Source organism: Syngnathus floridae, chromosome 17 (assembly GCF_059516105.1).
Source record: "Syngnathus floridae isolate MCC-2025c chromosome 17, RoL_Sflo_1.0, whole genome shotgun sequence".
In the NCBI taxonomy this organism is placed as follows: Eukaryota; Metazoa; Chordata; class Actinopteri; order Syngnathiformes; family Syngnathidae; genus Syngnathus; species Syngnathus floridae.
This window is the reverse complement of record NC_142429.1, coordinates 2,946,388-2,969,163: the sequence shown is the minus strand read 5'-3', so window position 1 is coordinate 2,969,163 and position 22,776 is coordinate 2,946,388. Positions and strand designations below refer to the sequence as shown.

Sequence of the window (22,776 nt, the reverse complement as noted above, 5' to 3'; positions counted from 1 at the left end):
CCTCTCACTTGTGACAATTACACTACAACTGTGTCTTGCTTTAAAAGAGAAACTTGGGAAAGTTGCCAAGAAACTCCAGTTATAACAGGACTTGTGATTTTTGTTCTTGCACCATTTCTTTTAAACTTGTATGACCACCAAATATGTCAACCAGGATTCACGTATAGTGCATTATTCATTATGTAAAACAAGACATTAAATGAAACTCGTTCTTGAGAGGAAAATGTGCTTTATTTGAATACGTAGCACACTCTTTAAGCCAAGTGGATCTAGTTCAGTTCAGACTGTCGTGGGGGGTGAGACGCCCTGCGTGATAAAATAGAAATGTATTAAATAAGTCAAACAGAGACAAACCTGGCATATAATATTATATGGCGCTGGATCCGATTTTAAGTTAACTTCATTGTACATCAAGAAGTCTAACGCATTAGAATCATTATGAACAGCGCCAACTTCTTAGAAACGCATTCTTACATAGTAAAGGCCTCTGTGGTGCACCATGCGTTTGCTAGCTACGTGACAACTATTTTACCATGGCTTAGCATTCACTTCTATGAGAAAAGAAAAGGGTCAAATTAAACCACCTCTTTTAATTCTCCATTAGTCCGGATTGAATCAAATTGCTTACCATAACATTTGTCAATCGATGCGGCCTAGTAGTGATGATGATGACGCACCGTGAACAATGAACGTTTCATGAAAATATAAAAAGTGACATAATCAAAGCGTCATCTTGCAATGAAATTTGTAAATAAAAAATAAATTAAGATATTTTTCGGGCACGAAGCCCGCTCGTCCGACGAGAATCCGTCTCGGCGGTGAAAACATATTGGGTAGTAAGTAGCCCGGCGCCTGTCCTCGTCTCTTATTTGCCGGCACCGCCCCTCGGGACGGCCCCTCCTCCACTCCTGTGTCACGTCTTCCCCAAAGTCCCACCCCCTCCCAGGTTTCATTTCAGGAAGCGAAAAAGCTAACTGGTATGACCGGAGCGCTGCCACAATGCTGTTTTCGACTCTCGATCAAACCTTTCACAACATTCGCGTAGGCAGCCAAATGACGTCTTGTATGGAGTGAATGGACGTCAAAGACCAGTCGTCTCTTTTCGTTTCTCAGACCCCAAATGATGGACTGGACAGCGAGCAGCCGGGCCCTGCTCTGGTGCATGTTGCTCTACTATGCCGCTCTGCCACTCAAGGTATCAACTAGCACACGTTTGACATAACGCAAGTGAAAAACTAATTCTTCCAGGTGATTAACGGCACTGGCTACTATTAGCTTGGGCCCAAAATATGGTGAGCCTGCTTTGCGTGTACCAAAAGCAGATCATGGGCCAGGGAGCTTCACAGAAGCTGATGTATAAACGTAAAATGGCGTAATTGATGACGTCGAATTTGTTTACGGAGTGGCAATTTTGGTCAGATGTTGATAGGGCTGTAGTATGCAAAGGCGGTTGATACTCTTGTGACTGATGTGTCGTAAGAGCAGCATGTGTTTTTGTTATCGTATCTGTTGATTCAATCGTGTTGCACATCCTCCATTCAGCCCAATAAACATCAATCCAGCTGTGATGTGAAAAGCCGGCGTAATTTTCACCACAGGAGGCAGAGCGTATATGATGGTCGATGGAGAATGCAGTATGCAACTTGCTAACTTGCCGTAGGTGGGTGTTACAAATGACCAGAGATGCATGGGATGGATGGAGTGCATCACTGCAGAAGAAGTAGATTTCGAGTTTATTGCAGTGAACTTGGGCTGGTATTCGTAATTATTGGTTAGTTTGCAGATTTTATGAAGGGCGAGCATTGAACAAGGCAGATTGATGAAAATCCAAATTCTGTTGACGGCAACATTTGTGGAGCACGCCGAAATCGCACGTCTGTGTGGAATTAACTTGTTTTACCAGTACAAGTTTTCTCCGGAAGCTTCATTGCACATTCCAAAAACCATCCGTTTCTGCTTCATTGAAAATGCCAATGAATGCTAGTTACACACCGTACTGCGAACGGACAACGGTAGCTTGCGCTTATTTGCTGCTGGTTGCTGAGTGACCCAACGGCTAGTAGCCCGGCACCTTTTTTATATTAGAGTATTTTGATGTTTGTTGCCTGTTCCTGATCTCTGCGGACTTGTGGTCCCATCGCAGCGCACCAACACAGGCCACTTTGCTCACAAATAAGTTGCGGTCTTGCGCTATCTTATCACAGCTGCAGATTGGCTACGCGTGCCCACGCAGGGGTCCAACACGTGACATGACCCTCGCTGGGCCGAAACACCGCCGCGCTTCTGATAAGCGCACATGGGCTTCAACAAATACACGGCGGCGATGTGAAATTTGCTGGCTCGATGATGACAAACTTGAGCTCAATGCGGATTGTTTGATCATTTTATGTTTGCGCATGCTAATGATGCCTCCAGTGTTGTGTTACGCATGAGCAGTTTCATCATCTGCCTCGCATTGGTGTCTGGAATAAAATTGGGAAAAACTGACAACAGTGGACATTTCCTCCGTACAGCACATGTACTAGTGTTGCTTTTTCTTTCTCCACCTTTGGCCTCATTGTTGTAGTTTTTTTTCTGCAAACAGCACATTACCGCTGAGGGGGCGGCGGGTACTTTGTGTTCATCTTAAGGGCACTTGAAATCCCCCAGACTCCACCCATCAAAAGTGTCTAAATGCTGAGATGAGTCTATTAGCAATTAGCAATGGCTAATCTGCATCATATCCACCCCCACCCCAAGGACCCTTCAGGGGGATTATTTCAAGATTTCCATCAATAGCGGCGAGAAGATGACCATCTTGGCTGCTCCGATGTTGGCACAACAAAAACAAAACAGTGTAACTTTGTTGTCCAAGCTGCATTTTGCGGATTCCAAATCAGCTGAAAGCTAAAGCGTCGTGGCTGCAGAATAGGCGAAGTCGTGCGCTTTACTTGCCCGTGGAATGAAGCTTCCGTTGACTCGGGTTCAAGCGCAACGGCGTCTCGATGTACTTGCACATCAGTAGCCTCATCACATTATTGTCAAGTTATTTCAACTTGCTTGCTAAAACGTGTGTGTGTTTGTGTGTGTGTGTGTGCGTGCGTGCGTGCGTGCGTGCGCGCGCATGTGAGGAGGGGGGTTCTGATTGTGCAGAGTCGTGGCTACTGGACTCTTATTTGTGGAATTTGTTGTTGGCTTTTGTTTTCTGAGAACATTCCAAAATTACATGCTATTATGCTAACGGCGCTATATCAAACTTTTCAGGATGCTGCACGGTGAAACTTCCTCCTTCCTTTCCGCTTTACGTATTTTTGTTTTTGGGTAGGCTCGAAACATAAGTCGCTGAGGTATTTGAGGGGGAGTCCCCTGGCGAGGTTATCTGGTTTTCTTCTCGTTTCACTTGCACCACAGAAATGTAGCACCAGCATGTTGTTCAATGAAAAAACCTTTGATGCTCTTAATTGCACGTGACAAGGCATTTCGATAATGACGTTGCTGTTTGGTTTTTTGTCTTGCCTGCCATCTTTTCAGGTGTTTTGCAACGCCGGCACGGTTTCGCTCCCCGAGAGCTTGCTCTTTGTGTCCACTCTGGATGGAAATTTGCACGCAGTGAGCAAGAAATCCGGTTCCATCAAATGGACGCTGAAAGAAGGTGAGCGCAGACTTGTTTTATTGTCTGATAGCTACCTGAGAAGGTTTCTGAGATGACTGCAGACGTTGCGGTTGGGCCGCACTTGAGATCTCGCTTTGACTGTGGAAAAATGTGTAATGATTAACGGCCAGGGGGGGGCAAATACAGCGCAGGCTGCTGTCAAGGTCGTCACGGGCGAGCCAATAGGGCCGTCTTCTGCGCTTGCCAGAGATAAGACAGAAAAGAGTTGCCTTCTGTAGTGACCGCAACCCTAACCCTAACACCCCCCCCTCTCACACGCACGCTTGTTGACTCCTTCGGGCACGTCTACAGGATCAGCACCATCTGGTCCACAACCTGTGTTCACACCAGCAAGATTATGATTCCTCTTACTTGTCTTTTAACTGGGGCTATTTTCAGAGTAGTGATTCATTTTTTAGTGTACCGTATTTTCCGCACCATAAGGCGCACTTAAATGCCTTTAATTATCTAAAAAAAAAAAACAAAAAAAAACCAAGGTGCACCTTTTAATAAGGCGCGCCTTTTGTGTGGACCAAATTCCAAAATCCGTAAAGTTGTTTTGTGTGGCTTGTGACGTAATATCCTGGCGTAATATGTAGACTCGATGAACCAATCAGAGGACATGACGTTTTATGTAGATCTGGCCAAAAAAAACAATCAGAGGATTGTACGCAACACGTAGAGTACGTACCTCCGCCGCCATTGATAAATAAATACTATCGGTTTGTGCAAAGCAAACGGCATTAGAACCTTCTAAAGTGGCATCGACAAAGAGACATGTCTACGAGGCACAGTTCAAGGTTTTTGGAAAGCCGGGACCATTGCCGAAGATCAACATGAAAAGGACGAGACAATTAACCCGAAACGCCTTATGTTGTGGAAATTTTCCGGACTATAAGTCGCTCTGGAGTACAAGTCGCTCCAGCCATAAAATGCATAATAACAAAGAAGAAAAAGGCACAAGTTGCACTGGAGTATAAGTCGCATTTTTGGGGGAATTTTATTTGATAAAATCCAACACCAAGAACAGACACATCATCTTGAAAGGCAATTTGAAATAAAAATAGAATAGAGGCAACAACAGGCTGAATAATTGTACGGTATGCTAACATTACATAACACATGAACAAGAAACCTGATTTAACATCCATCCATCCATTTTCTGAACCGCTTAGTCCCCACGGGGGTCGCGGGCGTGCTGGAGCCTATCCCAGCCATCAACGGGCAGTAGGCGGGGGACACCCTGAACCGGTTGCCAGCCAATTGCAGGGCACACAGAGACAAACAACCATCCGCACTCGCACTCACACCTAGGGACAATTTGGAGTGCTCAATCGGCCTACCAAGCATGTTTTTGGGATGTGGGAGGAAACCGGAGTGCCCGGAGAAAACCCACGCGGGCCCGGGGAGAACATGCAAACTCCACACAGGGAGGGCCGGAGGTGGAATCGAACCCGCACCCTCCTAACTGTGAGGCGGACGTGCTACCCAGTGCGCCACCGAGCCGCCCTGATTTAACATATTAAGAGTTATTCAGATAACGATAGCATAAATTACATGTGAACAAGTTTACCAAACCATCTGTGTCACTCCAAATGACTGAATCCAATGAAATCTTCATCCTTGGTGTCACTTTTAAACAACTTCGCTAACTCCAGAGGTAGAAGATGCAGCGCTTTCTCTTCTAAGTGACTTACATCAACTCATCATCAGTTGTAGTTCCAATTATTCCACAGGCCTACAGCGCCCTCATGCAGTTTAGTGTGAAAATAACAAGTAAATTATATAATAATGTGTTAATAATTTCGCACACAAGTCGCTCCTAAGTATAAGTCGCACCCCCGGCCAAGATATGAAAAAAACTGCGACTTATAGTCTGGAAAATACGGTATACAAAAACAATTTCATGCTGGTAGACCGATATCTCAGAATTTCAAAACAACATTTGCCATTGGGATGAATAATTTCTGGTCACCATCTGTTGTGCTGATTGACGCATCGGTCACTATTGAATGTCAACTTTTTGTCCTTCCAGATCCAGTTCTTCAGGTCCCCACCCATGTTGCAGAGTACGTTGCTTTTAGTGCTTTCACGTATTTCCAGCATTTTCACTGACCCTTCAATTGCTTGCTGTCGGTGCGACATTAAAGGCGCCCTTGTTTTTCTTCCGTGTAACTTCCAGGCCGGCCTTTCTGCCCGACCCCAATGACGGCAGCCTGTATTCTCTGGGCGGAAAGAACAATGAAGGACTCACAGTAAGAGCAGATGACTTGAATCTTGTCTCGCTCTCATAAGTTAGCATCCAATAATAGGATGTTCCCATTGGCTCATGTGTATTTGTCATTCTTAAACAGAAATTACCATTCACCATTCCGGAGTTGGTGCAAGCGTCTCCCTGCCGCACTTCTGATGGAATCCTTTACATGGGTAAGGCCCATCCCGAACTCTGTGATGTCAGTTTGCAAAGTGCAGCAGATAAAAGAGGATGAGAACTCAGATGCAAGGAAGCTTACAGCCTTCCGCGCTGCACCAAGTGATCGCTGAATACTGACCGTGATGTGCGTGTGTGCGTGTAGGTAAGAAGCAGGACTTGTGGCATGTGGTGGACCTGTTGACCGGTGAGAAGCAGCAGACACTGACGTCATCCTTTGCCGAAATGCCGTGTCCATCCTCCTCTCTACTCTATCTGGGACGCACGGGTAAGCAAAACGAAAGGCATCCCAGTTAACGCGTCGTCATTTGTGCGGCGAGTCGAATCGTGATGGGACCTGTTCCACTGAATCCACTTTGAAGTCTTGGAGCTCCTTTCACTTATTTTTCTCCTCAAACGTTTTTGGACGCGCAGCCTTCAGGGTATTTATTACGCGGCAGCAAGAAAATGATCTTTGGCGCGACGCCTGATATTCGAATCAAGTTTTACTTTTCTGCATTGACAAGCCGAAATGGATACTGGCCGCTCTCCCTGGCTTTTGTTCATGTTGTATAACTTGCATGGCCTATTCAAAGTGGAAACATTGCGTCCCCGTTTCAGAATACACCATCACCATGTACGACACCAAAAGCCGCGAGCTGCGTTGGAACGCCACCTATTCGGACTATGCGTCCACCCTTCCCGACGATGACGCCAAATACAGTAAGGCAGCTAGCGAGCCAATGTTGGTCGCCACGCTAATCCTGGTGACTCTGCCCGCAGAGATGGCCCACTTTGTGTCCAACGGCGACGGACTGGTGGTGACAGTGGACATCGAGTCTGGCGACGTCCGGTGGGTCCAAAACTACAACTCGCCCGTCGTGGCCATGTACATCTGGCAGCGTGAGGGCCTGCGCAAAGTCGCTCACACAAATGTCGCTGTGGAAACCCTACGCTATCTCACCTTCATGTCTGGAGAGGTGGGCCGAATCACACAGTGGAAGTACCCCTTCCCCAAGGAGCAGAAGCCGGACAATAAGCTGATGTAAGCAAATAGAAGCCGCTGGTTGCTTTGCTTTTTGCTCTGTGTCGGGGAGCTCCCAATGTTTGGTTTAATTTGGAGTCTGAGGCTCATTTCCCCTCTTTAAGAAGGGGGACCGGAGGGTGTGTTCCAATTACAGGGGACTCACACTCCTCAGCCTCCCTGGTAAGGTCTATTCAGGGGTGCTGGAGAGGAGGGTCCGTCGGGAGGTCGAACCTCGGATTCAGGAGGAGCAGTGTGGCTTTCGTCCTGGCCGTGGAACAGTAGACCAGCTCTACACCCTCGGCAGGATCCTCGAGGGGTCATGGAAGTTTGCTCAACCAGTCCATATGTGTTTTGCGGACTTGGAGAAGACGTTCGACCGTGTCCCTCGGGAAGTTCTGTGGAGGGTGCTTCGGGAGTACGGGGTGCCGAGCCAACTGATAAGGGCGGTTCGGTCCCTGTATTACCGATGCCAGAGTTTGGTCCGCATTTCCGACAGTAAGTCAGATTCGTTCCCAGTGAGGGTTGGACTCCGCCAAGGCTCCCCACCGATTCTGTTCATAACTTTTATGGACAGAATTTCTAGGCGCAGCCGAGGCGTTGAGAGTGTCCGGTTTGGGGACTTCAGCATTGCGCCTTTTTGCAGACAACGTGGTGCTGTTGGCTTCTTCAAGCCGTGATCTCCAGCTCTCACTGGAGCGGTTCGCAGCCGAGTGTGAAGCAGTCGGGATGAGGGTCAGCACCTCCAAATGGTCCTCGGTCGGAAAAGGGTGGAATGCGCTCTCCAAATCGGGGATGAGATCCTGCCCCAAGTGGAGGAGTTGTTGGGGTCGTTCACGAGTGAGGGCAGGATGGAGCATGAGATCGACAGGCGGATCGGTGCAGCGTCGGCAGTAATGCGGACTCTGTAACCGGTCCGTCGTGGTGAAGAGAGAGCTGAGCCAAAAGGCAAAGCTCTCAATTTACCGGTCGATCTACGCTCCTACCCTCACCTATGGTCACGAGCTATGGGTCGTGACCGGAAGAATGAGATCCCGGATACAAGCAGCCGAAATGAGTTTCCTCCGCAGGGTGTCCGGGCTCTACCTTAGAGAGCTCGGTGTTCTGGGAGAGACTCGGAGTAGAGCCGCTGCTCCTCCACGTTGAGAGGAGCCAGATGAGGTGGCTCGGGCATCTCATCAGGATGCCTCCTGGACGCCTCCCTGGGGAGGTATTCCGGGCATGTCCCACCGATAGGAGACCCTGTGAACGACCCATGACACGCTGGAGAGACTATGTCTCTCAGCTGGCCTGGGAACGCCTTGGAATCCCCCGGGATGAGCTGGATGAAGTGGCTGGCGAGAGGGAAGTCTGGGACTCCCTCCTAAAGCTGCTGCCCCGCGACCCGACCCTGGATAAGCGGAAGAAAATGGATTGATGGATGGGCTCATATCCCCACATCCTGTTGCACACCTCTTTAAGAATGTAAAGCATGCTCTTTGATGGTTCTTTTTTCATTTTGTGATAGGGCCACTTTGTATGTGGGTAAATATTCCACCAGCTTGTATGCGTCTCCCTCCCTGGTGCACGATGGAGTCACAGTGGTGGTGAGTGCCTCAGGATAAGGATGTCAACATAGTCGTGTTTGCTGTCACCTTTTAGTAATAAACTCGAGCTGAGACTGCAATGAGAAAAATGTTGAAGTGGAGTGAGTGCCTTCGTTTGTGAATGGCTTAAATATTTGTTTGGGTGCGCAGCCTCGAGGAAGCACCTTTCCCATGTTGGAGGGCCCCGACAGGCGGGAGATGGATGAGGACGAAGAGTGCGTCATCACGCCCAGCACCAGCGTCCAATTCAATGCGGCGCTCCGCCAGCGCAAGCGCATGAACTTTATGCGCAACTACTTGCTGCTCATCGGTAGGCCCACCGCACGCCGACATCCTCGCACTTTGCCGTTTTAAACACAAGAAGCTTGCCTTCTAGGTCATCACGAGACACCGCCTGAAGCTCACAACAAGATCCTGGAAAGATTCCCTGAAAACTTTCCTCGTAACCAGGGAAACGTCATCCCACCAACTGGCACCAAGAAGGCTGAGGAGGTGAGCGTGTGTGTGTGTCCTTCCATTGTGTCCTTCCCTTAAAAAAATATATATATATATTTTATTGGCTTGTGTGAATCTGACTAATGCTGTGGTCAAGAGTAAATGTTTCTTTGGCTGCTCGCTTTCTTCATCTTCTAGGAGGAGGACAATGTTGTCAGGAATGACATTCCGCCTTCTCCTATGCCTGAAATCTCAATCCAAGAACCCGGGCTGAGTGGTCGCACCGTACGCCCGGAGGCCCCCGTGGACTCTATGCTCAAAGACATGGCCACTATCATCTTTTCTACTTTCCTTCTGGCTGGCTGGGTGGCCTTTGTGATCACCTACCCCAAGGCAAGTTAAATAGCGACATCTAGTGGAGCAATAATTGTTGCACTGTTCTTTTAATCATGCTTTTGTTTGAAACTTCAGCTGCCGCCGTAGCTTGTTTCCATATTTCACAACTGACAAGAAACCACAAGACTTTTTTTTTTGTCCAAGATCTTTTAGTGCCTTTTTTGTTGCAGAGTGTCCACAAGCAGCAGCAGCTGCAGCACCAGGAGTTCCAACGGCAGATGGAGGAGAGGTTGGAGATGTTGCAGAGACAACAGCCTTTCCCCACCGCCGACACGTCACTTCCTCTGGTCTCAGACAGCGACTACCTGGAAGTGGCTCGTGCTCGCTCGGAATGTTCAGACCACAGCAGCCCCAACGTGACCCCGCGTGCCTCCAACCATTCCAACCTCTCCCTTTCCGAGCTAGGCGCCTCTGCCAATGAGCACGAGGACGGAGGTGAAGTCAAGATGGCGTTCGTCTACGCTCCTCGTCATCGAGAAGACACCGTTGACGGTTTGTCCTTTTTGTCTCATCAGAGGACGACTCTACCATTGTGAGAGTGGGCAACATAACGTTCAATCCCAAACGAGTGCTGGGTCACGGAGCCGAGGGCACCATCGTGTACAAGTAAGTAGAAGAAAGGTAGACGGGATTTGGTTGTCGGGCTCGGCTCCCCAATCTATTTGGCCTTTTCCGCCAGGGGTCAGTTTGACAACCGTCAGGTGGCAGTAAAGAGAATTCTCCCGGAGTGCTTCAGCTTTGTAGATCGGGAAGTTCAACTGCTGCGGGAGTCGGACGAGCACCCTAATGTCATTCGATACTTCTGCACCGAGAGGGACCGCCAGTTCCAGTACATTGCCACTGAGCTGTGCGCTGCCACGCTTCAAGAGGTTCACCGTCGTTGGCTCAAGCATTTATTTGGCATAGTAGAGTGTGTGTGACATTCCGCTCCGTTGCGTTCTGTCCAGTATGTAGAGATGAAAGATTTTGACCGTCACGGACTGGAGCCGGTGATACTGCTGCAGCAGGCCACCTCGGGACTGGCTCATCTGCACTCCCTCAACATTGGTCATTGTTTTTAAATGCTTGTTCTGTATTTGCGACAACACTACATCGTCAGCCCCGCCCCCGCCTCAACTTTAACTTCTCCCTGCAGTTCATAGAGACCTGAAACCTCACAACATCCTGGTGTCCATGCCCAACGCCCACGGGCGGGTGCGGGCCATGATCTCCGACTTTGGCCTGTGCAAGAAATTAGCAGCGGGCCGTCACAGTTTCAGCAGAAGGTCCGGCGTGCCGGGGACGGAGGGATGGATCGCTCCAGAGGTTCTCAGCGAGGACTGGAAAGACAACCCGGTGAGTTCAAAGTCCAACTGTGCCAAATGGCTACACATCGGAGATCTATAGCATCTACACTACAGTACAATTCTCGTTTCTGTCGACTCACCGCTGATGTTCACAGTATGTTTTGTCTCTTGTCCGTTTGAAGACCTGCACTGTTGATATCTTCTCTGCCGGATGCGTCTTCTACTACGTGGTGTCTCAAGGTCGCCACCCTTTCGGCAAGTCCCTGCAGAGGCAGGCCAACATCCTGTTGGGCACGTACAGCCTGGACCATCTACAGACCGACAAACACGGTGAGGCCCAAACCTGATCGCCAAGGGATTTATGAGCGCCTCGTCACGACGTGACGTCATTGTCATTGTCTCAAACCAGGCGACATCGTAGCTCGAGACCTAATCGAGCAGATGTTAAGCATGGAGCCTCATCTGAGGCCCTCGGCCGAGTGTGTTCTCAAGCACCCTTTCTTCTGGAGCCTGGAGAAGGAACTGCAGTTCTTCCAGGTCTGTGTTGTTAGTCGCGCATAAATGAAACGAGTCTAATCAAATGGGAGTCATGCGGGGGGTTAGGGTTAGTGGGGTGGGGGTGGGGGGCAGAGCAGGCTAATCTTGCGAGCTGCATTACTTGCCTGTCGCCGGCAGGATGTGAGCGACAGAATAGAGAAGGAGCCACTGGACGGAGCCATCGTGAGGCAGCTGGAGCGAGGGGGGCGTGCAGTGGTCAAGAGTGACTGGAGGGAGCATATCACGGTGCCGCTGCAGACGGGTAGGACACAAGAAAAATGCCGTCGCCCTGGGGCCATGGCTCATTCATCCATTTTGTTCATTCGTTTGACTTTATGGCCAAGGGCAGATATGTTATGAGCCTGGCGCTTTAAAGGCTCGTTTGATTTTGTATTGGTGAACAAGGTTCAAAATTTAGGAAGCACGTTTCACATGGCATAAAAAATAAAAACATATTTCTCTAGTTGACGTAAGTTACAAGACTTCGATTCTAAGCACTTTGTGCTCCAGGATGTTTAACCTTCTGTGTTAGGTTGAAGCTCTCTGAGGCAAATGTCCATGTTTGTTTTCAACACAACACGGAATTCTCATGGCTTGCAGACCTGAGAAAGTTCCGCTCCTACAAAGGCAGCTCAGTCCGAGATTTGCTTCGTGCAATGAGGAACAAGGTAAGCGTGCGGGTGCTCTCCTCCTTTGTGCTCACAACTTCGTGGCCATGGCCTTTCAAAGCCTGACACTCACATTGTTTGAACAGAAACATCATTACCGGGAGTTGCCCGCCGAGGTCCGGGAGACGCTGGGCTCCGTCCCTGATGACTTTGTTTGCTACTTCACGTCCCGTTTCCCGCACCTGCTCATGCACACATACCTGGCCATGCGGACGTGCGCTGCAGAGAGGTTTTTCCTGCCTTACTATTCCATCGCGGCAAAAGCGGACCACCTCCCACTAACTCGACACCCGTCGACGGACTCATCGCGACTCCCAGAATCCGCACACTGCTCACAAGCGGAAGCGCAGGAGGGATACGGCCCTGTGGGACCGCACCAGTCCTCTGCTTCTGCAGACCTGCCGGCCGAGACTGCTGAAGCGTTGCCGTCAGACCTGCACTGTCATGCGCTCACCTCTGAACCCCCGACATCTCATCTCAGGTTAAGTGGGTCTGACTGTAGAGCGATACAAACGTAGTTCATCCGCATCTCGCACATGATTGGCTTTTTCACCTTCAAGAGAGGCGGGCCAGTCGCTGAGTTTGGTGCCGGTGAAGACCGGGCCTGCAGTGCTTGGGAGCCACTCAACCAGAACAGCTGCTGCACCGTGGATTTAACAAGTGCCTTCTTGACTTAAATGCAACAAAGCTCAACAACTCAAAAGGTTGTTGGATTGTGTGTTGTAGCTGAACTGAGTATTTTTCTATTTTCATTTTAATATCAAGTCCAAAAATAGTATTTGTCCCAAAAATGTCCAGCCTTCTATTGTGGGAATTGTTGATGATAATTGTTGAACATATGGGGTAGTTTTATTGTGCAATGATGTATTTTGCAGCGAATTTGTTCATCGCCAAGATACTGTATGAATATTTTTATAGACTTGGTCCATGTGGCAAATGTGCCTTTAAAAAAAAAAAAAAAAAAAACTCAACAAAAGCAAGGCATCACTGTGCTGAATGGCTCCAGACGGTTGTAGTTGACTTTTGTAAAGCGCAATGTGCTGCGAGTGGACCTTTTTCTGAGGTTTTCAGGATGGAAATACTGCAGGTATTTTTTCTTCAAATGATGTGATTATCTATTCAAGTGTGACTTTTAAGGTCAATGCAGAATGCTCGTGTTTTGGAACGTTCCACATGTGTGTCAAAATGAAGTTGATAACTTGCACATTAAATTCTATTTTGTTTTTTACTGAAATTGAATATGGTGTGTATCACTTCAGTCGATTTCAACTGGTTAAATCGTCAGCGTTCATGTAGTGCAGGTGTTTTCAACAGTTTTTTCCAAGGGACCACCATTATAACCAAGAAGTAACTTGGGGACCACTGCTTTGGCAGAATATAGTTTTATTTTGCACCAAAGGAGGATAGACATATACAAGCTATTACTTCCATCTCTGTCTATTTTGGGAATTTCAACTGCATTTGACATCATTTGGATGGGTAAGTGATTTACAAAATTACCTGGAAAATAAATAAAATCTAAATAATGAATCTTGTTTTATTTTTAAAAATGTTACAATTATTTTCCATTTCCCATTTCGAGGACCACCTGCAATACCGCCTCGAACCACGACAGGGTCGCGGACCAAGGGTTGACAATAGCTAATGTCGTGGTTCACTTGCGGCGTTGTTCTGTTCCAGTTATATGATTTGGGTGTTGTCCGCCTGTTGCTTAAATGTATAGTGTTCTCTGGTAATTGTGTTCGGATTTTCAACTTGTTTTGACCTGTTTACTCTTTTGGGCACACATTTCTATTTCCTCAGGCAGTCTGTGTGTCAATTTGACCTTCGTTGCTTGCCGTCGTTGATTTGTCTTTTAAGGACACGTGACAAAAACATTGGGAAGTTGTATTTACGTTTCGCACTTCTAAGTTACTTTCACCCGGTTGTTTTGTTACCGCGTCAGTAATCGAGCGGTTGATGACCTCCAAACTTTGTTCGAACAGTCCACCATGGCTTTATGTGTCAAGCTAGGTGTAGCCGTGCTTGTGGCTTCAGCATTTTACACATTCTCCGATTTGGGTCTCATTCTCGACAGCAAACTGGTTCGAATTGGCGAGTCCAGCCCCCGGGATGGACTCGAGCCACCACGAGTCAGTGACGTGCGAGTCCAGGCTTCCCGGTGCCTCATGTCCCCGGAGAGACGCTTCGACTGTGCCCGGGACCGAGCGCTCACGAGGCGACAGTGTGAAGAGCGGGGTTGTTGTTACTTTCCTCTCAACGCCTCGTCAAATGCTCCGTTATGCTTCTACCCTCATTCGTACCCGGGCTACAAAATGGGCGACCTGACGCCCACTCCACGAGGCCAAGCTGCCACTTTGACCCGCGCCTCGCCGTCTTACCTGCCCCAAGATGTGGCCACTCTTCACCTGGAAGAAAGCCAAGAGTCCGCAGGCTGCCTGCGCCTCATTGTAACAACCACCCACCGCCCCCTCGCAATATATACACCTAAATAATCCCCACGGTAAAAAAATATTTGCTTTCTCTGCAGTTGAAGGATCGATGGTCAGACCGGTATGAAGTTGAACTCCCCGCCAGAGTACCTCAGGGCAAAATTAGTCGCCAAGATGCCTTGTATGCCATTGAGTACCAGTCCAACCCATTTGGATTCATTGTGAGACGTGTATCCAATGGAAGGGTCATGTGAGTTAATGTAAAGCACAACAAATAAGTATGTTGTTTTGCTTAGCACACATTGCAAAAAACATTTGGTATGTATTTTTTATGTAATCTGACATCATTCTAATCCAATGCTCATTTCTCCTTGTTATTTTTATTTTTTTGTGACCGTTTAGTATGAATAGCACGGTGGCTCCTCTGCTTTTTGCTGACCAGTACCTGCAGCTGTCCACCACTCTGGCCTCGTCTCTAGTGTCAGGCCTCGGGGAGCATTACACGTCTCTCTGCCTGGACCTTAACTGGACCTCCCTGACTCTCTGGAACAGGGGCATGGCTCCTCACGTAAGTATGCTGGACTCGTTTAGTATCAGCATAGTATGGTTTGATATGGGCATACCAATACTGACAAGCCACGTCCGCACTCTCTTTTCTCCAGGCTGGTGCAAACCTCTACGGCTCGCACCCATTCTACGTAGTCCAGGAAGGGGACGGACTGGCGCATGGGGTCTTCCTTATCAACAGCAATGCCATCGGTGATGCCTCTGTTCAATAAGAGCTACTCTTCACCCGTCTTCTCCTAATTCCAAGTGCATGCCCATGTGCGTGTCTAGAAGTGATCTTGCAGCCACTGCCGGCTCTCACGTGGGTGACCACGGGCGGAATCCTTGACCTGTACGTCTTCATGGGTCCCGACGCTCAGACCGTCATACGACAATACCTGCAAGTCATTGGTACGATATGCAGAGTCAGCAGCGACTTTCTGCTTTTTAAAGGACTGCCATGGTAAGGTTTTCTTCTGTAGGTTATCCAGCGATGCCTCCGTATTGGTCACTGGGCTTCCACCTGTGTCGCTGGGGCTACAATAGCACGAATGTCACCCGGCAGGTGGCTCAGCAGATGCATGCCGCTAACTTCCCCATGGTACCTTCATGTGATTGTGTATTCCAATCTTTTAGCCCAGATAAAATTGACACTTCACAAACTAAGAAACCAATAGTGCACATATGTTGAAGGTTGTCATCTGGTAATTGGCTTATTGGCGATTATTTATTTTTTTCCCCCTAGGATGTGCAGTGGAATGACCTGGACTACGCAAACAAAGGCAGGGTCTTCACCAATGACCCAGTGCGATTTGGGGACCTCAAAGAGACGGTGAAGGAATTTCATCAACGAGGCTTGAAGTACGTCCTCATCCTGGTGGGGGGACATTTCCAACCGGCTGCCAACTATTTGCACTCAGCAGGTGGCAATATGACCCTTGCTAAAATGGCGTGTGTGTTGCATTCCTCTTGAGGATCCTGGGATCAGCACCACCAGTCCTCCAGGAACGTACCATCCCTTCGAGGATGGAATCAAACGAGATGTATTCATCAAAAATGCCAGTGGTCAACTCCTAATCGGCAAGGTGGGCTTTCAATTTGAAAGTGTCAAACGTAGCATGTGCCAAGAACTGTAAAACAAACGCATTTCCTGCGTGTGCCTTCAGGTCTGGCCCGGTGCGACGGCCTTCCCTGACTTTACCAACCTGGAGACCAGACAGTGGTGGGAGGACTGTATTGTGGATTTTTATTCCAAAGTACCTGTGGATGGATTATGGATCGTAAGAATATAGCGTGCACCAAAAAACGTGAACGTTGGCTTGGTTGCAAACAGGAATCGTCCTTAGGCATGACTGCTTGTTTGTCTTTCTGTGCCTTGGGATTGGCCGGCCTAATTCCAATTCCACGCAGGACATGAACGAACCAGCCAGTTTTGTGTCGGGTTCACTGGAGGGTTGTCCTGAGACGGAGCTTGAGAAGCCACCATACACGCCCAGTAAGCCCGCACGGTTGCTCGTTATCACTATCCTAGCGATGGATCAAATAGAGTGCGCAATATTCAGAGCACCTATCTGGGAAATATTTGTGTGCGTGTCCTAAACAGGGGTGGTCGGGGGCCGCTTGAGCTCTTTCACTCTCTGCATGTCGGCTCGGCAAAACGCGTCCACTCACTACAACCTGCACAACATGTATGGACTGACTGAAGCGTTTGCCACTCACAGGTTGGTCAAACTAACTCGTAGTGTTACATCTCGGGTCGAGGTGGGCACCCTCAACGCAGCTTGGTTTTAAAAGCTGCTGTATTTTGGGTTTTTTACTGCCCTGCAACTCTGACTGATTGGCACAAACATAGGTGGCATACGGCAGACTTGCTGTCTGTTTGGAGTTCAAAGGGTAAATTTGCATTTGTCTCGAGTGGCTTTTTGCAAACGCGCTTTGTGTCGTGTGGGCTCCGATGCTGTTTGCAGTGCTCTAGTGAAAGCACGCGGGAAGAGGCCCTTTGTCCTGTCTCGTTCTTCCTTCCCGAGCATCGGCCGCTTCTCCGGAGTGTGGACGGGAGATGTGAGGAGCAACTGGGAGCAACTTGCATACTCCATCCCTTGTGAGTGCCTGAGCGTCTTTGATGCACTCCATTCGGAGGCATGACCTTCGTCTGTGGCAAGATTGTGTACGTTTTGCCCTCAGCCGTGCTGAAGTTGAGCCTCTTCGGGGTGCCCCTGGCGGGCGCCGATGTCTGCGGCTTCGGAGGCGACACTGCGGAGGAGTTGTGCGTGCGCTGGATGCAGCTCGGGGCCTTCTATCCGTTTATGAGGAACCATAACGATCAGCTGTACGCTGTAAGACACACACGCCGGCGCCATGACGTCGCGTTGAGCCGCGCTGCTGTGTCTTCTCTCACGGTGCATCTTCACCATCGGCCACAGCCTCAGGAGCCTTTCGTCTTCGGGCAGAAGGCCCAGGCGGCCATGCGGAGCGCGCTGAATCTTCGTTACTCTCTGCTACCCTTCCTCTACACACTCTTCCATCACGCACACACCTCTGGGGACACGGTGGCCAGGCCTCTCTTCATGGAGTACGTCCCGCCAACACTTCATCTTGCACCACGACAGTGACTGTCAGTGCAGACTTTTGTCATTGCAGGTTTCCCACGGATCCTCACTCTCAGACCATAGACCGACAGTTCCTCTGGGGGAGTTGTCTCCTTCTCAGCCCCGTGTTGGAGGAGGGCGCAACAGAGGTGGCCGCCTATCTGCCTCCCGGGACTTGGTACAACCTGCGCACTGTGAGCTGAACGGCTTTGATTTGCAAATTGAATCGTTTAGCACGAGTGCAAACATTGCGCTTTATGTCAGGGTCGGCCGGCGTACAGTACGGGCGAGTATCGGCTTCTGCCTGCCCCCCTGGATACCATCAACATCCACTTGAGGGAGGGCTACATTGTCCCCCAGCAGGTCGGGGCACCGCTATTGCTGTCATCGTACATGAATATGTTCAGTTTGGAGGCTCAGTATGGAGGAACGACGCTATGTGTGTACATTTTGCTATTGAATGAACTAATAATTTGTCCCCAAAACAAGACAACAATTAATTAATTTTAACAATGAATAGAGATTTGTGGGAAGAAAATGATAAAAGTCTGAAGAAGATGAGCAGAAAAATGGGACTAATGGAAATATGCAGCTCTATTTTCGATGATTTTTATCTGCGCTTGATTGTTGTGGTCTGCTCAACTGGTTCGTCCGGTTGCCTCCAGCTAATGTCTACAATGACATCCGCATTGAAACGCTGAAGGAATTCTCAAAGGAATGTTTTTTTTCGCTCAAGGATGATACAGTGGTATTTGTATTTATTTATTTGGCTAATGAAGACAAGCAGTATAGAAAATAGATGGCTGGATGAATGTCCCATTTTCACATGTTGATATTTTTTCTATCTTCTCTGGAAGGAGCCAGCTTTAACGACGACGGTCTCACGCAGGAAGCCTTTCTTCCTGATGGTGGCGCTGTCAGCGAAAGGCTCAGCCCAGGGCGACTTGTTCTGGGATGACGGCGACGACATCGATAGTTTTGAAAAAGGAAATTACTCTTACGTGGTCTTCAGCGCCAGACAGGTCGCTCGAACTTTCCGACCGAAACGGTGACTTCCTGTCAGCCTACAGTTGACATCTTTCTGACCTTTACCGCGGTTTTAGTCACAGGTTGTGAGTGAGCCCATCCGGCTAAACGAAGCCCTGGATGGTCTGGCGCTGGGAGGACTGCGGGTGTTTGGCGTGCCCTCGCCGCCCCGATACGTAGTGGCCAACGGCTTCAGAGTAAGGGATTTTACGTATGACCCTGACACAAAGGTGAGTGAGCCAACACATGGTGATGACTTTGCAAAAGGATAACACCCGCTCTCTTTCAACAGCTTTTAAAAGTCGGCAGTTTGACCTTGCCCATGTCAAAGATGTTTGCGGTTCAGTGGGCACTGTGACTCGCCCGTTTTGTCTGCCACCGGAGATGAGACATAATTTTTCTTGCAGGTATTATTCCTGCCGTCTTGTTTGATTGTCACTGCTACACTGGATCTTAATGATGCCCACTCTTTTCGGGGTGGTAAATATTAATGTATTTTTTTGTATTTACCGTGTTGGCCTGAATATAAGACGAGGTTTTGTGCATTGAAATAAGAAAAAAAGTGGGGTAGTCTTATATTCTGGGTCTAGACATTATACCCATTTTCACTTGTGCGCAGCGGTAAGTTAAAGGTTGCTGGTATCGACTGAGGATGTTGCTGTGATCGTGTTGTCCGATCGTGGTTTGCTTCATGTGCGCGCCGTTTGATTCACAGCTCCGGCGTGCTCCTTTAAGTTTGCCTCGCATTGTACGAGTGGCCGTTACGCAGCGGCACGGCGACTAACGGTCGCCAGCAAATGCATTTTGTTGTCTCGATCGATGACTTATGTTTGGTGTGTTTCCGAGTGTATTTCATTTATGGTTATTTTTTGCCAATAATTCAGTAAGGCAATCAAAACTGAACCACGTCTTCCCTCCTGTGTTCTGACCGACACCCGGGGTCGAAAAGAGCCTAACTATCCGAGCCAACCCCCTATACAGTCCTCAGGCTCCCCAACAATAGCGGTAGCAGTTTGCATTATTTTATTGCAATCTTTTTCCTTATTCAGATTTGTTTCAAGACTACAGTTACAGTTAGAGTTCACTTGAATGGTTAATGCAGTTATTGAAATGTTGTTTTATCTCAGTAGATTGGTTTATTTACATTTCAAAAACCAGAGGCCATTCATTTACAAATGTGATTGCACTTTCGTTTACATATTTAAATGTTCAGATATTAAGATGTGATAGACAGTTTTTGCATGATTTGAATGAGGCAAAATAACATGCTTTTTCTCTCGAATATATTGTTCTAATCATTTGCTTCAGATGTAATTATTTTCTGTAGAAAAATTAAATTTGGTGTTCAAAAAGTCTTTTTTCAAACTTGAGTGTTGTAAAAGAGGGGGTCGTCTTATAATCGGGGCTTTCTTATATTCGGGCCAATATGGTATTTAGTATTTTGACGTTTAAAAAGAGAACATGGGATATGCATCATCAAAAAAGGACGCTTTATTCCCCTCTCATTCTCTCAGCAATTTAATTGGGTATATCTGCATTAATGTAATGAGAGCTGCATCAAAAACTCTTGACGGGCAATATTATCATGTCTTTTATAAAAGAATCTGATTAATAAAAGTTTATTCAAAACAGGACATTATTTCAAATTTACAGTGTAGAAAATTCAGAAAAATAAATTAATTACGATTCGGTTAGTGCACTTAGTTTGTAATGTGTCAAAAACAGGCAAAATACTTAATTGTTTTCTCAACTAAAAGCAGATGTTTGCACAGATATTTTTTTTTAAAAATCAGTCTTCTTTCATTGACGACAACAGAAATAAATCTCAGAGCATTTACTACTGCGAGGTTGAAATTCCGACCGATGATTTTAAATGAGGTCCCTTAACAATTATGGGAACAGTTGCTGACCATTTTCAAAATCGATGAGTTGTCGAATCTTTGGGCCTCAACTCCCATTCGTTCAAACGATCGTAACATAAGGCTTGCTCAGGAGGGACTCTTGTCCTCCTGCCTTCACAGCAAAGTTATCAAACTGGGCCAGTTCAAAGGAGCGCGTCCCAATGGCCACCCAGCCATTCTTTGGTGTCAGCACCACGGCACTCGTCCACAATGGATAACCATTCAGCTTCCCCGACGCCAACTGGCCCTTTACGCTGAGCGACAGCGTGTGCCAGGCACCGGCTCGTGTATTGGACGGTCCTTCGGCCAGAACGCTTTGACCCGCGAGGTCATTAGTCACTTTGTACATTCCATCGGCAAAGACCCAGAAGAACACTCCCCTGGCGCTGCGGATTGTCTGCCCTCCTTTATCAACCCGGGCTGCAATGAAAACACCTCCAGTCTTTACACGTTCCATAAAGACATCACATTCGACATTCAGGTCATGCCATGTGTAGTCACCGATAACGCTTATAGTCTGGTCCGCATCCGCTGCCCAAGTGATGGGTCGCTCGGTCAGAACTTGACGCAAAGTGAATGTATGAAGCCCAGAATCTGTCTGGTTGGTGTAATATTCAAACACTCCAGTCTGGTCGGCGAAGTTTGGAGCTTCTGAGAAGGCAGCTTCTCGGACATTGAAGTCATCCGTGTAGTCCTTTGGGAAGGGAGATGAAGCAGGTGGATCTGGGTGGTTGCCCTTCTGTCCTGTCGTCAACGTGGTCACCGTGTAAACCTCGTCTTCGGAAAGACTTATTGTGAATTTGCCCTTCTTGAGCTTCAAAGGACTTTGACGCTGAAACAAAGTTGGCTTTGTTGTCTTGAAATTAAAGCGGGAGCCCCATACTTGTAACTCCTTGATGGAGGAAAAAGGGCCTTCCAGCTGAAAGGTTGCGTTTTGTGACATCACTGAGTACGGAGGGAGCGGAGGTCTTATGCACAAGGAGTGATTATGGGTCATGGTTTCTATGATAACTGTAAGATTTCCCTTGCCGTCAGTCAGGGCCACATAACTTCCGCCATTTGCCAAATGTCCAACAGTCTTCAGGTAGGTCCAGCCTGGCTTGGTGAACTGCGACGTGTGCGCTGTCATCCAGATGGGCGACTCCACAACATAGTTGCCACTCCAGGGTTGGGCCGCCGTCATAAGACCATCTCTGCCAAACGGCAGCGCCTCGTAGTAGCTGGCAACGAGATTCCAGCAAATGGTAGCAGTCATGAATCCGTTAACGTAGTTTTGATTGAGAATGCGCGCCCAACAGCCTCCTCCGACATCGTCGTTGAACGTGCTGTAGTCCTCCGAAGACCACAGTGTCTTCCTCGTCTTCAGGGCCTCCATGACTGTGGTTGTACCGGGGTAGTGGGCCCCTATCACATCCACAGCATTGTTAAGCTCTGGATCCAGCAGAAGAGACTGGGAAATGGGCTCCCAGAGGTTGTCATTGGCTATGATCCTAACACTCTCCAGGCCACTCTTGTCCAAATTGTACCGCAGTAGCTTGATGTACTTGCTGTCAAACTTGCGTTCATTCCAAATGCCAACATAGTCGATGTTGAGCTGGTGGAACTGCTTTGCGCCAAGGATCCATTTCACTACGTATGTTGCAGTGATGTCTGGGAATTCGTAAGGCCACTGCTTTCCGCGGCCCACCCAAGCAGGAAATGCCCAAGGCAAGCCGATAAGCGTGATGTTTGGGTTCCTCTTCTTTGCCTCTTTCATCAGCCACCATTCATACCCTCGGAAGTAGTTCTCATCATCCTCATAGTGCATGTGCGACGGCTCCGTCCCATCAGTAGTTTGAGCGTCCCCTCCAATTTCAACCTTAAGGATGTGCAAAGAGGCACCAAAATTTGGCTTAAAAAGGTAATCGAGGATCTGGCTTCGGTAGGGCTCCGCATAATTGACGAGTAAACGTGTCGTCGCACCTCCACCACTCAATCCTCCGATTCCATCAAACACTTGTCCCTCTGTGTCGTTAAGATAATAGGTTTGTGAAAAGCACGAAACAAGGAAAAAGCTTACTGATATTAAAAAAAAAAAATGTATTCTGTACGCCATGGCACAGCCGACCGTTGCTCCGTGATTGGTAGGGTCATTACTTCCTGGTCCGTGTCATGTGATCAATCGTAAACAGTGGGGAAGCGGCGATTTTTATTTATTTATTTATTTACTTACTTACTTAAAATTCCAAATTACTATTATTGTGAGCATGCATAAACAATCATCAGAACAATAGATCACCAACAACAACAAAACGTGCATGAAACCGTGAT

The 22,776-nt window shown here is 48.1% G+C and overlaps 3 protein-coding genes and 1 long non-coding RNA gene across 9 annotated transcripts; 2 read left to right on the top strand and 2 right to left on the bottom strand.

Moving 5' to 3' along the window:
- Positions 1 to 209: 209 nt before the first annotated feature.
- On the bottom strand, positions 210 to 1,355 carry LOC148383193 (uncharacterized). The gene is made up of 2 exons (XR_015853417.1): positions 629 to 1,355; positions 210 to 306 (listed from the first exon to the last, which is right to left on the bottom strand). It is a non-coding gene; the product is annotated as an uncharacterized LOC148383193 (long non-coding RNA).
- Positions 930 to 13,212, top strand: ern1 (endoplasmic reticulum to nucleus signaling 1). 2 transcript variants are annotated; one of them, XM_088358035.1, is made up of 22 exons: positions 930 to 1,195; positions 3,511 to 3,631; positions 5,667 to 5,700; positions 5,814 to 5,886; positions 5,986 to 6,058; positions 6,208 to 6,330; positions 6,663 to 6,764; positions 6,825 to 6,894; positions 8,573 to 8,651; positions 8,802 to 8,961; positions 9,028 to 9,143; positions 9,285 to 9,479; positions 9,653 to 9,917; positions 9,998 to 10,088; positions 10,162 to 10,351; positions 10,430 to 10,529; positions 10,618 to 10,817; positions 10,951 to 11,098; positions 11,178 to 11,305; positions 11,444 to 11,567; positions 11,906 to 11,973; positions 12,060 to 13,212. In XM_088358035.1, exons 1-22 carry the CDS (start codon positions 1,121 to 1,123, stop codon positions 12,489 to 12,491), a joined length of 2,967 nt encoding a protein of 988 aa, XP_088214161.1. In that variant the 5' UTR covers positions 930 to 1,120; the 3' UTR covers positions 12,492 to 13,212. The 2 variants fall into 2 exon arrangements, with proteins under 2 accessions (XP_088214161.1, XP_088214160.1); XM_088358034.1 differs by having other exon boundaries at positions 6,825 to 7,086.
- A 398-nt stretch (positions 13,213 to 13,610) lies between these two features.
- gaa (alpha glucosidase) lies at positions 13,611 to 20,199 on the top strand. 5 transcript variants are annotated; one of them, XM_088358047.1, is made up of 19 exons: positions 13,614 to 14,423; positions 14,504 to 14,655; positions 14,808 to 14,973; positions 15,068 to 15,164; positions 15,243 to 15,362; positions 15,434 to 15,552; positions 15,697 to 15,828; positions 15,926 to 16,036; positions 16,118 to 16,231; positions 16,362 to 16,446; positions 16,555 to 16,672; positions 16,919 to 17,052; positions 17,136 to 17,287; positions 17,375 to 17,523; positions 17,592 to 17,733; positions 17,804 to 17,902; positions 18,397 to 18,561; positions 18,649 to 18,795; positions 18,858 to 20,199. In XM_088358047.1, the coding sequence occupies exons 1-19, from the start codon at positions 13,965 to 13,967 to the stop codon at positions 18,921 to 18,923; spliced, it is 2,727 nt and encodes a 908-aa protein (XP_088214173.1). In that variant the 5' UTR covers positions 13,614 to 13,964; the 3' UTR covers positions 18,924 to 20,199. The 5 variants fall into 5 exon arrangements, 4 of the variants coding, with proteins under 4 accessions (XP_088214174.1, XP_088214175.1, XP_088214173.1 ...); XM_088358046.1 differs by having other exon boundaries at positions 13,615 to 14,423; positions 18,643 to 18,795; XR_015853415.1 differs by lacking the exons at positions 18,649 to 18,795; positions 18,858 to 20,199 and having other exon boundaries at positions 13,611 to 14,423; positions 17,804 to 18,287; positions 18,397 to 18,542.
- On the bottom strand, positions 20,133 to 22,628 carry galcb (galactosylceramidase b). The gene has a single exon (XM_088358058.1). The coding sequence runs from the start codon at positions 22,559 to 22,561 to the stop codon at positions 20,528 to 20,530; it is 2,034 nt and encodes a 677-aa protein (XP_088214184.1). The 5' UTR covers positions 22,562 to 22,628; the 3' UTR covers positions 20,133 to 20,527.
- Positions 22,629 to 22,776: the final 148 nt, after the last annotated feature.